At 43.1% G+C, this 14,475-nt stretch overlaps 1 protein-coding gene across 1 annotated transcript; it reads right to left on the reverse strand.

The window, feature by feature from the left end:
• Positions 1 to 4,525: 4,525 nt before the first annotated feature.
• On the reverse strand, positions 4,526 to 5,230 carry LOC133832780 (uncharacterized). Its single transcript, XM_062263079.1, has one exon. The coding sequence runs from the start codon at positions 5,228 to 5,230 to the stop codon at positions 4,526 to 4,528; it is 705 nt and encodes a 234-aa protein (XP_062119063.1).
• Positions 5,231 to 14,475: the final 9,245 nt, after the last annotated feature.

The raw sequence follows: 14,475 nt of genomic DNA on the forward strand, positions 1-14,475 counted from the left end.
CGAAAGAATACTTACCAACAACAATCTTACGTTCAAGATCTTAGATTCCTAACCAAGAATAAAGAATACGAGTTAGGATTTTGAGTAAAAAAACTATAAGAATAACATAGAAAGGAACTAGAAGAAGGAATACCGAATACTTCTATAACCGAACTACACCTCGAACCGAAATATACTACAAACCTTACTTCCCGAGTGTATATTAAGCTTATAAGGATAAAACTTATAACCCCAACCCAAGTGTTTATCACTCTAAAATAACCTAGCAGCTTGCAGACTCTGAACTTGGCTTGGTGAATGAATAAATGGTTGGGCACTAGGTCCTATTTTTAGAGTTCAAGAATGAAAAGATCTTTATTTATCTTGAATAAAATAATGGCTTTTTAATTGAAAAATCTTTGAATAATCGTTCAGCAGAGGCTGAAGACTCGGTCAAAAATATTCTGGACTTATCAAGAGGTTAAGGAATAAAATAAGCTCGGTTTCAAAATCATTCAAATATCTGGCACTACAGCCGATATATCGCCCATACTAGGTGATATATCGCCTGGGCTAATATGCCCGAGGCTTGTCGAGGTGGCCGTGCGAAGTTACGTATTTTTCGTATTCCCGTATGGCACTATATCGTCCCCTAGTGCTGCGATATATCGACATACGCTGAAATATTATACAAGTAATTGCACTTTTTCAGCCTAATTTGAATTGAGTAAACAACCTTGACTAAGTCCTCTAACGATTTCAAAGCTGCTGACAGACCCTAGGATATTCAAATATTACTCTTAATAAATTTATTCCTCAAAATACTTAATTATTCATTAAACATACACATGACAAGTGTCATTTCCTTATTGGGTTTATCTAAACCTTATATTATAATAAATATCACCTTCATAATCAGTTATATTAATTAGACCTTAGGTTATAATTAATATTCTTAAACTATAGGTTAAACTTGTAAAATCTACAAGTGTTACTACGAGTGTCCAACTAAATCCTGGTCTAAACCAAAATCCACAGTCATAAAAATACTACAACTATTACTATTGCTACTACTATCTAACTAACTGAGTAAAGTTCTTGGACTACAGAAAAGGACTTGTGTTTAGAGAGAATCTAAAACTATCAGAAAACTAGTGATTAAACTTATGTTTTGACTTCTCTCTAAGCACTCATTTTATAGACTCAATTAGGCCATTTAATTTAATTAAAAAAATCAATAAAGTAATAGCCATTTTAAAGCCCTAGGTCGAAATTATCATGGGCTTTAGGCCAGTGAAATTTCTCATTTGATTATAAGCCCATTGGACTTAAAAATAAGGCTTGTATTATTTTCTATTGGTTTAATTAATTAAATAATTATTTAAATCCTTTACCAAATTAATTATTTACAAATTGAACCTTGATTTAAACTTATTTATTAATTTAGTTACCAATTTATATTAATTAATAAATCTGCTATAATTTCTCTTTTCTTCTCAAAATTACACAACTTGTGAAACTATCCAAAATTGACCTGGTCAACTTTTATAATTCTAATTGATAATTAAATCAATTAATTGAGACTATCTAGATGATTTTATCCAAGATACAATGGGGACTATGGGCCTATGAAATCAAGCTCCAATAAGTTATCATAAATCTAACAAATAAATTTATTGACATATTAATTCCTCGTGACTCCACTATAGACTCGGAATTGCACTCTTGAATTCATAGAATGCTCTATAACAAATATAGATACGCTATTAATTATCCATTGTTACAACCATAATTGTCACTCAATCCTCCATAGACGGTCTACATTGAGATAGGACTAAAATACTGTTTTATCCCTCATTGTATTTTATCCTTAAAACACTTAGTTCCTTGTAAATGATATTTCAGTAAACTAATTTAATTACAGAAATGAGATCTCTATCATTTAACACCTTGAACCAAACTAAAAGGAAGCCATCGTTTTACTTCTTCATCAGAAGCTATAGATGTTCATATCTATGATTAACACTCCCACTCAATTATACTACCGAGTTCCCAAGATGTAAGTATGGGCTAGTCCGTAGGGTAAGCAGGTAACGAACAAGTCAAAGAACTCAAATAATACAATCAGTTAGAATACTAACCACTCAAAATTGAGATTGAATTGACCTATGGTCAACTATATGATATGACTAGAATAGATAATAACAGTATGTTTACTTATCTTATCAACTGTCAATATGAGTCCAGTACGATGTAAAAAATACATCCGGTCTTATCTACTTTGCTAATGTTCTGGAAAGAACATAACATTGTAATGTGTTAGTAGATCATATCGTACATTGGCAAGTTAGGGTAAATCCTGTGCACTGACTAATCTTAGGACTAACTTATTTTGAACATATAATCATTTTTTTTTTTGATGAAAAGAAAAGTATATTGAACCACAAACCAAATACAAAAACAAGCTCAAATAAGAGCCCCTCAAGCTGAGAATTATAAAGGATTAACTTTCTCTAGGAAAGCTACATCTTTACTAGTCAACTTAAATCTATGCAAATTCTCAAGTCTAGCTTTCAAGAAATTTTGCAATAAAGCAAACACTGTATTTACTGAAAAAGAGCAAAGATTAAAAATGCACTGGTTTCTATTCCACCAGATTAGATAAACTGAAGCAGCTAACCCAGCAGCTAATATTTTTTGCTGCAAACACTTCGGCTTCCCCACCATCCAAGCAACCCAATCACTGAGCTGAACTGGCCAGATCTCACAGCCCAACCAAGCAGCAACTTTGTTCCTCAACAACTGAGAAAAATTGCACTGAAAGAAGAGATGTTCGTGACTCTCCTGCTGCATTTCACAAGTAGGACACAAAACAGATGGCAGACATAACTGGCATTTTAATAAATTATCTCTAGTCAACAAATGCCTCAAAGTGGCTTGCCAAAGAATAAAGCGATGCTTAGGCACAGACAAATTACACCAGATCACAAAAGCATAAGGAACTCTATCCTTGTTAAGGAGCAGGACATACAATTTACTGACCTTCAGCTTGTTGTTCTGAACAGCTCTTTCCAACAACTCACTATTAATGACAGCTTTCAAGTTTATTAGCTTACGCCAATACCAACTTACATCAGACTGAAGCTTATAATCCAAAATACTCTGACCTTTGAGATAAATAACATCAATCCACTTCACCCACAGAATATCCTGTTTAGAGGAAATCGGCCACAAGTATTTAACTAAAAGAACCATATTCCATTTGGCTCCTTCTTTAAACCCAATACCCCCAAGATGCTTCGAAAGGCAAACCTGAACCCAGCCTGTGAAATGAAGTTTACTCCTGTTTTCATTACCTTTGCTAGCACCCCAAAGGAATTTCCTACACAAATGATCAATCTCAGAGATTACACTCTTTGGGAGAAGAAAAATACTCATCCAAAAAGCTCTTAACCCCATTAAAATAGATTGAATAAGTTGAGCTTTTCCAGCAAATGATAAGTGTCTATTTGACCAATGATGTAACTTCAGCTGAATCTTCTTTATTATAACAGCACAATCTCATGCTTTCCTCTTAGTAGGTCTCAAAGGAACCCCTAGATATTTGAGAGGAAACTCTCCTTCAAAGAACCTAATATCCTTCAGAATTTCCCTAGTTTCAACCTCATTCAAACCCCCAAAATAAACTCGAGATTTCTCCACATTAGCTGTCAAACTAGAAACTCTACTAAAGGAATTAAAACACTCTTGAATAACCTGAACAGATGTACTCGTACCCTTGCAAAACAGCACCAAATCATCCACAAAGCACAGGCTAACCAAATTAAGCTTCTTACATCTAGGATGGAACCGAAACTCCTTATTCTGAGAGGCTTGAATGAGAAGTCTAGTAAAATACTCCATCACAAGAACAAACAACAAAGGAGACATCGGGTCCCCTTGTTTCAAACCCTTCCTACCAGTAAAATAACCTTGCACTCTCCCATTCATCAAGATAGAGTAATCCGAATCCTTTAAACAAACCTTAATCCAATTAATAAACTGAGCCGGAATACAGAAAGCAGCAAGAAGATCTTCAAGACAATGCCAATCTATGGAATCATAGGCCTTACTCAAATCCACTTTCATCACACATCTAGGAGAGATATTCTTCCTCTTATATCCTTTAAGAATATCCTGAAAGATAAGGATATTATGAGCTAAGAGTCTATCCTTAACAAAAGCTCCTTGATTTTGGTGAATCAACCAAGGAAGGACTACATTCAATCTACTGCAAATTATCTTGGAAATACATTTATACAAAGTATTACAACAAGCTATGGGCCTATAATCCACCGCCTTAGTCGGGTTCTCAACTTTAGGAATCAATGACAACATAGCATTATTAAACCCTTTAGGAAGTTTACCCCACTGAAAAAAAACTCAAAATAGCATCTGAAATATCATCGCCAATCTCATTCCACCATGCTTTAAAAAAACCCGCACCATAACCATCCGGATCCGGAATCTTAATTGAACCAATGCTAAACATAGCATTCTTAACATCCTACTTAGTAAAAGGCCTTATTAAGTCCAGCTGCTGCTCTAAAGAAAGAATATTGCCATGTCTGAAACACTCCTTGTGAATAGCCCCAGAAGCCTTACTCTGACTGCCCAACACACTTCGAAAATGACTTAAGAAATGATCCACAACTTCCTCATATTTATCAATAATCTGACCATTTTCAATGACAAATGAAGTGATACGATTAACCTCCTTACACTTTTTCAAATAAGCATGAAAAAAAGAAGTATTATCATCCCCCAATCTTAGCCAATTTACTTTACTCCTCTGTCTAAGAAAGCTGTCATAGAGCCGAGAAGTTTGAACCAGGTTACTCAAGGCATTCTGTTCCTCAACTTGGAACACAGTAGATTGTAAATCCTGCTGAAGCTGTAACTGAGCAAGATTATATCTGTCTTTCGCAACCTGAAACTTATGGTCAATATTACCAATCACATGCTTATTAAAATGTCTCAGAACAGGCCTTAATCTCCTCAGCTTCACCATAATTCTGCCAAGCCCTTGAGCCTCTACTGGTTTGGTCCAACTCTGCAAAACAGTAGCTTTAAATCCTTCATGATCAGCCCACATGTTAAAGTATCTAAACGGCTTAACACCAGAATTCACCTCAATCGAAGTCATAATGATACAGAAACAATGATCAGAAAAAATATCCCAATTAACTACAGCTACTGAATCAGGAAACATATCCACTCAATCTTCATTCTTAAAGATGCGATCTAACTTGGAATATATTCTAGCCCCATCATTTTGATTATTAGTCCAAGTATTATGAGATCCCATAGACCTAAGATCATCCACCAAACCTAAAGATTTCCACCTTTGCGCATCAAGCAACTCAGCTGCAAACACAGTACGACCCCTAATTTTGTCATCAACTTCAAAAACTGAGTTAAAATTCCTTGCCAATAACCAAGGTTTAGCTGGAAAACTAAGGCAAGAGAGGTCTTGCCACAACTGAACTCTTTCTAGAATTGTGTTCCTACCATAAACAAATGTCACACAATACTCTCTAACTGACCTTAACTCCTTAACAAAAGTATGAACATATTGGTCACTTTCTTGCAAAACTTCCACAGTCAAAAGATTACTCTTCCAAAACAGTAAGATTCTACCCTCACTCTTATTCCCTTTATAATAAGTCCAATTATCAAAATAACTACTCATCGACTCTTCCAACTTAGCTCCCCTTAATTTGGTCTCAAGGAAAGCACCCAGCCCAATTTTATTAAGCCTACAAAAAGCACTAAGGGATCGTTGTTTATCCCTCTTATTCATTCCTCGAACATTCCAGCTAAGAATTTGGAATTCCTCCATTTGAATTTTTTCCTGCAGAACCAGTCAATTTCGAACCCTCCAACTGTCTATCTTGTAACACACTATACGTATTTTGCAATTTATTCTTAGCCTTAGTAGCCAATCTCTTCCCCCTACCCATTTTCTTAGGTGTGATCCAGTCTTCCTCCTTGTTTGTATCCCTGACTTCAGAATTTGTTACCCCATTGGACTGAGCTAACTTGGACTCTATTAGCATATCATCCTCATTATTTCGAGCCTAAACACTTGTATTCTTCATAACACCATCCTCCTGTTGAACCATGATACCAGAGTCCTTCATTGATTCTGAACTAGTTGAGCCAATATGCACCTCAGACTTTTTGCCCAGACTTTCGCCTTCACTTCTCTGTTCCTTGGGTCTCCAAACCTCCCCCTTTTTCCTGTTACATAATGCCTCAGTATGGCCAAACACCTTACAGTTCTTACATTGTGTTGGCAGCCATTCAAACTCAATAAATTGCTCCATTAACTGCCCTCTTTCATTCAAAAACTGAATAGATTTAGGAATTTCATCTGCTATATCAATCTCCACTAAGACCCGAGCAAATTGCATCATAGACCTGTCCTTAGTAACCTTGTCCACAAGAATCGGTTTCCCAATGGTGCTCACCAAAGCACTCAAACATTTAGAACCCCAATATTGCAAACTCAAACCAGGTAATCTAACCCAAACAGGAACAGATTTGACTAACCTCATGTGATCTAATTCAGTGGTCCACGGTCTCACAATGACAGGATTCCTATCAAAGTGCAGAACCCCATTCTCTAACACCAGGTCTCTAGTAACTTCATCTCTGAATTTAACAAGAGTATGGCCTGCATTTAACCTTGCAATCCTCTCGATACCTAGTTTACCCCACATTCTCTTTATGAAACCTTCAAAAACTGCAAAAGGGGGATTAGATCCTAAAACCATACACACCACAACAGAGTTCCAAATAGTTGCTTTAGCAGCAATTTCCTCCAAATCCACCTGAGCAACACGATGAACATTTTGAACTAAAGGCTCTTCAAATTGCAGACGGGCACCACCTTGATTCGGCAACAAATCTTTAAATGAGGACCACTTTTCTTTGGCCTGATTTAGAAACTCATTGCAGCACTCTTCCTGCTCACTCCATTTCAATCCCGATTCACAAACCCCAGTCGTAATCCCATTCAGATGTTTAGAAATCGAACCTCCAATCTCAGGGAAGTCAGCCATTGAATCCCTGAATATTTCCTCCATCTCACTCGAAGGGATATCACCATCGATAGTTAAATCTTCTTCACCCAAATTCTCAGTCCCTGATTCAACCTTCTCCTTGTCTATCGTAACCGGCTTCTGGTGAGCTTTCTTGCGCCTCGCCATGGAGATGCTAGAGAGAACCCGCACGCCTTCAACGTTATTCTTCAAATCCCAAAGTGTTTTTGTGTTATATATGGTTTTGCATGTATGGTTTTTGTGTTATAATCATATTTATATTCCACTATGATTACGTCACTATAAATAAGATTAGCTATATGCTCGGGATTTAATAGAAGTTTATATTAAAAAAATTATCATGAAAATAAAACATGTGAGCAAAGTTATTGACCAAGTCAAAAAATGATTTATATTCTTTTATTGATAATAAAATGAGATTACAAAGAATTTGGGTTTTAATTAGAGCGTAAAACCCCAACAAACTCCCACTTGCACTAATTGAAACTAATGCCTTAATTCTGCTAATCCCATTTCTTTGATATTGTAAATGTGGAAAATTTTCCTTGTGAATTCTATTCACGAGTGAAGCTCTATACTACGAGACATCCTAAAAGGGCGTCACATGATGGTGATAAGAGAGTCACCCTCACTAGGCGAAGGCCTTCGGCCGCTTGCCAATCCAAACGTCACCCTCGCTATGCGAGGGTCCCCAGCTAGTCATCTGCGTGCGCCCCGTTCCATCAGGCATCAAGCCTCGCCTGCACTCGGGAGAAGAAGGTCAGCCTCGCTATGCAAGGCACCCTCGCTATGCGAGGGTGAGGCTTTGTTGTGGCATCCGTGCCCCTAGCCTTACGATGCCTGCACCCGGGGAGAGGAGAGGCAGCCTCGCTATGCGAGGGTGCTGCCTTGTTGCGGCGCCCGTGCCCCGAGCCATGCCTACACCCGAGAGAAAAGGACCAGCCTCGCTACGCGAGGTACCCTCGCTATGCGAGGGTGTGGCCTTGCTACGACGCCCATGCTGCGAGCCTCGTGTCCATGTGACCTGCATAAGCCGGCCCTGACCCCTGGTGCCTTGGCTTCTCAGGACACGCATAGGTTGAAGCCTCCTTGACATAGGCATGGGGACCACTTGGAGGAACCTTATTGATATGCCAAACGAACATGGGGCATTGAACGGGGATTGGTGAGGACGACCGAGTACGGAACACGTGCGCTGACACGAGGCGTACGGTTGTGAAGAACAGAGGCACGACCCTGTGATCTGCATCTGAGGAGTAGTGGCGGTATGGACCTGTACGAAGAGTAGTGGTACCACTTGGACACCCCCGACCATATGCCAGAGCCGACAGTACTATGTCTTAGGCCACAACTCTGACACCATCAGGGTAGACACCACTACGCCCTGAGCCACTACACTATCATAGTACCTGTGTACGTCCCTGTCGTTTGGGACTCATTTGTATCCAGGGCCAATAGAGCCCCCCTATAAATAAGCCCCAACCCCTCAGGCTAAGGGGTTGGAAAACTGAGTGTATGAAAGAGACTTAAGAAATATATGTTTATGGTTTTCATTGTTGCCCGAGTTTTCTTCTGTTGATTTGAGTTCTTTCTATCTGATTCAAAGCTTCCTATAGTATAGAGATTGAAGTTTTCTAACCATCAATCGTTGACGAGTTTTTACCGTCAACAGTTTGGCGCCGTCTGTGGGAACGTAAGCACCAAGCTACTGTTCTGCCATTACTTCTGGCAAGGAGAAATGCCAAGACGTTCGAAGCGACTCAGGGAGCCTCGAGAGGTGGAGGTCCACCTTACCGGAGTCCAGCTGAAGGCCTCCATGAAGGATCCACCTCCACCCCGAGACGTAGAGCCCCCAAGGGACCTTGAGGTTCACGAGAATGACAGGGAGGCCTTGTCACCGGCCATCCCGCCCGGTGAAAATCCTCCAAGGAAAACTACTGCACCACCCGGGAATGCCAACGATTTCCCTCCTCCCAAACCACCACAGGTACCGAACTCCAGCCGGCAAGACCCGGGCCCCTCGACGCGTAGACATGATAAGCAACCCCGGGTCCATTCCGTGAGCTCGAGTTCCAAATCTCGTTTCTATGAAGAGGAGATTCATGAACTGCACCGTAAAAACCAAAGACTAGAGACTACCCTGGAGAACATGCAGGAGGTGCTGAATGGCCTGTTGCAAGGTAAGTCGAACGTGACCCTGCCCAAGAGGAAAGAGAAGGGTCGGGAAACCACTGTCCCAGTAGACGACAGGAGGACCAGACACTCCACCAGTAACACCCCCAGGGAGAAGCCGCATGAGCGTCCCGGACCGTCGAGGCCACCCCAGGGGCCAAGGCAAGGGAACAATGGTGGCTCTCGCAACGACATCGAGGTCACCTCAAAGAGGACGCCCTCAGATCTACGAGAGGAGCTCAACAAGAAGAGGGCGGATAAGAGGACTACCCCTCCTACTGTCCCCTGGGACAGCGAAGGAAAGGAAGGTGTCAACCTGTCCATGTTGAGAGACTCCCTGAAGAAGAGGAGGCAGAACCTCGATACAGAGATGAAGAGCCTGCAGAGTAAGATTGTCACCGCGTCTGGAGGGAAAAGCCTTGAGGAGGAGTTCGACTATGAATCACCCTTCACCAAAGAGATCCAAGCCATCCGGCTCCCTGCCAACTTCAAGGAGCCTCATATGACCCCGTATGAAGGAAGCACCGACCCCAAATACCACCTAGACGCATTCAATGACTTGATGAAGTTAAGGGGGATAAGTAGCGGGGCTAGATGCCACTGTTTCGCAGCCACGCTGAAAGGACCCGCATACAAATGGTTTAAGAGACTTTGACCGGGATCCTTCAGGTTTTGGCAACCGTTTTCAGATGAGTTTCTCCAACAACATCATGCCGTGCGTGATTATACAATGTCGGGCACCAGCCTCGCCAATGTAAAATAGAGCAAAAATGAGAGTCTAAAAAGCTACATCCACAGGTTCAACATGGAAGCAGCCAAAGTGGGGAGCTTGACCCGCAGAGAGTTAAAAATGGCCATCACTGCCGGGGTGCTTCCGGGAAGCAAATTGTGGGATAATATGCTCAAAAGGGAAGTCACAGACCTAGATGACTTCTACGAGAGAGCGCAGAAGTATATTCGTGTAGAGGATGGCCACGTGAACTTAAAGGCGGGAAAGTGTGAGTCCCCTGCAAAGCCCCCAACTAATGAAGGGTCGAATGGTGCAAAGAAGAAGATGGCGTACGAAGGGCCGAGGGATGATCAACATAGAAAGCCCAAGCGGGGAAGCGACCATAGGCAAACGACCTATACCTTCTATACGGACCTGAAGGATGCTAGGGAGCATATCTACCTCATCAACGAGAAGCGGGTTCCCTTCAAGAAGCCCCCACCAATGAGGAAGGATTGGTCCCAGAGGGATCCCAATAGATGCTGTCAATACCACAAGGATGTTGGTCACACCACAGCAGAGTGTATTCATTTGAAAGAAGAAATTGAGGAGCTCATCCGTAGGGGGCACCTAGGCCGATATGTCAGGAGAGAAAGGCCGAAGTCGGAGGATGAACTTGTAATATCTAAGACACAAAGAGAAGCTCCAGAGATCCAGGGAGAAGTGAGAACTATTTTCGGAGGTCCGGGGCTTAGGGGAGACTCCCGGAAAGGACGAGATAGGTACGCTAGAGAAGCCAGGCGAAGTCCACCACCCTGTGTCATGAGTTTGGAACAGCGCCCCCCGAAAAGATTTAAAGGAGAAAATGACTCAATCACTTTTACAGAGGAGGATGCATGAGGGGTGCACTTTCCCCATAATGATCCTTTGGTGTTGACAATTCAGTTGGCCAACCTGTGGGTGCATCGGGTCCTCGTAGACAATGGAAGTTCCGTAGACCCCGCCTTGGAGAAGATGGGCTTGGGCATCAGGCACTTGAAGCCTTGTCAATCCTCCTTATACGGGTTCGCGGGGGACTCGATACAACCTTTAGGGGTGATCCAATTAGCACTCACCATGGGAGAACAACCCCGACAGACCACGATCATGGCAAACTTCATCGTAGTAGATTGTGCTTCAGCTTTCAATGCGGTATTGGGGAGGCCATCCCTAAGAGAATTGAAAGCAATCACTTCAATATATCACCTCACCGTCAAGTTCCCAACTCCTGGTGGGATAGCAGGCATGAAGGGAGAACAAAGAGAGGATAGAGAGTGTTATAACACCACCCTTCACACGTCTGCGAAACTGTGAGAACCAATGGCGATGGTGGTGCATGGGGGCACAAACCCACAGGAACTAGACCCCAGAATCGTGAAGGGCCCAACCGGGTAAGACTAGCAGTAAGACTCCCATGCCTGATGCAAGTAGTAGCTGTGTTTAGTTTGTTGCAGGTTATGCTATTTTAGTAGATGAGAATCAAAGAGGTTACCTAGATAACCTCCCAAGTAGATGTAAGCCTTTTATCTATTTATATATCGTTGTAATCTGACTACTATGAATGAAACTGTTTTCCACTTCGTATGTAATTTACTTCTTTGTGCAAGCATCAACTAAAGTCCCCGCCAAGATAAATCTCACCAGGTACTTGGGGGGTAGGACGACAAAAGTAAACAAAAAAAAAAAAATCTCTTATATTCAAAAGGATTAGCTACCCTTATGAATATCAAGGGAGCAGTTTAAAAGGATGATCTCCAACGAAAGGCCGACACCCCAAGAGGTGAGGCTGTAAGGAGGGAATCACCCGATAAGTCTAGATCGGCCATTAAGCCGGCTAGCCCAAAAAGGGTGTTACAAGGGACCCTTGGGAAAAAAAATAGTACTATGTATAAGGACGAGAAGGACGCTTCTCGCAAAAAAGTAATAAGCGCGCGCAAAGAACATAAAAGGACCCCAACAGCCCAACGGGTTAACGTGTCCTTACAAGTATAATCAAGGTGCACCAGAAAGATTATCTTCATCAAATCAAAGAAAAACATATAGCCCACAAACAACAGTAATAAGAGGGACTTGCCAGAGCCCCTTAAGTTTGATAACAAAAAAAGAAAGATAAAAAGAGAAGAAGTGGTGCGAGGGATTACACAGCCAAAGCATACATAGACTGAGTACAAGGGGACCTACAAATCTCCACCTCGACCCTGCCACTCAGAAATCCTCTCGACGGCATAGTCCCCAAAAGAAGATAAGTCAACGGTGGGGTTAGTCCTCCAGACAGCATGCAATGTTTTCTCGATTATGCGATCCTCAACGTTCATAAGCTCAGCTTCGAGCACAGCAATCATCCCGTTCAGAGTTTGGATGGTAGCCTCCAGCTGAATGTTGGCATGAGAGGTTGATGCAGCCCGGGCCAAGGCGGTATCCCTCTGGCATACTGCCTCGGCCAGTTGACTTGACAAGGCATCCTTTGCAGTCTGAGCCACCGATAGGTTCCCCAGTGCCTCCTCAAGCTCGTGTTGCAACCGTTGGGCCAATGAAGAGTGGGAGGTGAGCAGTCGATGGTTCAAAATGGAAGCCTGAGTGAGGGCGAGGATATAAAGCAAAGCCTCAAGGGTTAGACGATATACCAGAAATAATATAAAAGTATATATATGGCCAACATAGATGAATAAACCAAGTATCGCGACAGTTACCTGCAGGGAGGCTCGCATGTAGGCGTTCTCTAGCTGAGCCTCAGGGATATCGTGCAGCGTCCCCCATTCACCTTTGGGAAAGTTTCCAAAATGATGGCTCATGGCTTCCCCATATTGGCTCGCCAGAGGATGATCTTCAGGAATAGAAACATGAGCTGGGCCGAGAGAGGCGTGAGTACCTGCCGAGGCCCACTTTGGCAAGGAGGGGGACCGAGAAGGCCCCGACCCATCTGCAGTGGTGCGGGGAGCAGAAGAGTGCGGAGACGTTTCCTGGGGTAAGGAGACACCTGTGGATGCCCACCTAGGATGCCTCCTCGGGGGTGAAGGAGCCCCATCGAAAGAAGGAATGAAAAAAATTCCTCCTAGGCACGGAGGGGCAAGGGGCAGGGGCATCGAAGGCAAACTCGCCGCCAGGCGTTAACGGCGACATCCGAGAGGTAGCACCGCCGATATGACCGTCATCGGCTACACCCTTAGCCCTGCCAGCAACAGAGTACAAGGAGGAGTAGTTCTCAGACACCACGGTCTCCTCGACGTCCATATGGTCACCCGGGGAGTAGACATAATCCCTATCGGCTGCTTCATCATAATTCCTTTCATCGTGACCATATACCCACTGACTCTCGAGTACGGGTGCCGCTGGGGGTGGATCAACAGAGTCGGGTGACGTAAGGCATGGACCCGCAGGGATGGGTGGCGCGCGGTCAAGTGACGTCGGGCGTGGATCCTCAGATACAGGGGAAATGGAGCATAAGGCAACTTTCTGGTCTGGGGTCAGCAGCCTGTACAAGTGGAGATTGCTCTCTGTGAAAAGGGTGCTGGTGTGCTTGCATGCCTTCGACATGGCCAGGATTTGTATTACTCGGTCATGAGCCGACCGTTTCAAGTCGGAACCAACAACCCCTAAGAGACCTGGCATCAAACGAAAGGAAATAACCACAGTCAGAAGAACTATAAAAAAAAAGAGAGAATTCGAATAATAAGAGAAATTTATGATATATGGGATCAAGGTGAGGATAGCCTTACGTGGGGTGTTGAAGCTAGAGTATCGGGTCTGCCCACTATAAGTATAGAAGTAGTCTGACTTCCACGCCCCCCTATTGGAAATAGATCCCTCCAAGAGGGAACTCCCTTTAAGGGCCGCGACTTTCTGGAGTTGGTAGAATCCGGGGGTCGATGAGTTCTCCCTCAGGGTGAAGAAGTAATGAACCTTGCTTGTCGAAGGCCCCCTAGAGTACACCTGATGGTACAACACATATAGACAGCTGAGCATCACCCAGGAGTTGGGGGACAATTGTAGTGGCGTCAATTCAAAGTAGTCCAGCACTTTGATGAAGAAAGAGTGGAGTGGCAGAGCTCCACTAGATCGGATTATGGAATCGCTGAATGCCACGAACCCCTTTGGTGGTGCGGACGCGCGTTCCTTGCGCTCTGGTATAACAAACTTGAGGTTCAAGGGTAACTTATGGGCTTTCAGCATGTTGCCCAGTTTCTTCAGGGTAACGGTAGACCTGTCGGTTTCATCAGAAGTGTCCAAGGCTCTCTTCGACATCTCGGGTACTTGGACAAAAATAGGCAGTTTATGAGCAACAGACTTTCTTAGGGTCCTAGAAGATCCCCCACATGTCCTATGTCTATCAGCTCTTTGCTTGACCTTAGGGCACAAGACATAGGATAGGAGAGGGAGCACGGGCGGCACCATGGAAAGGAACTTTGGTTCAACCAATTCACGACTACCGCCTTCAAAAGAAGAATCCCCATAATCGGGAGACTCGTCATG

Source organism: Humulus lupulus, chromosome 4 (genome assembly GCF_963169125.1).
Source record: "Humulus lupulus chromosome 4, drHumLupu1.1, whole genome shotgun sequence".
Classification (NCBI taxonomy): Eukaryota; Viridiplantae; Streptophyta; class Magnoliopsida; order Rosales; family Cannabaceae; genus Humulus; species Humulus lupulus.

Excerpts from the sequence above, each read along its gene's own strand:
- LOC133832780 (XM_062263079.1), bottom strand. The coding sequence starts at position 5,230 with ATGTTTCCTGATTCAGTAGCTGTAGTTAATTGGGATATTTTTTCTGAT.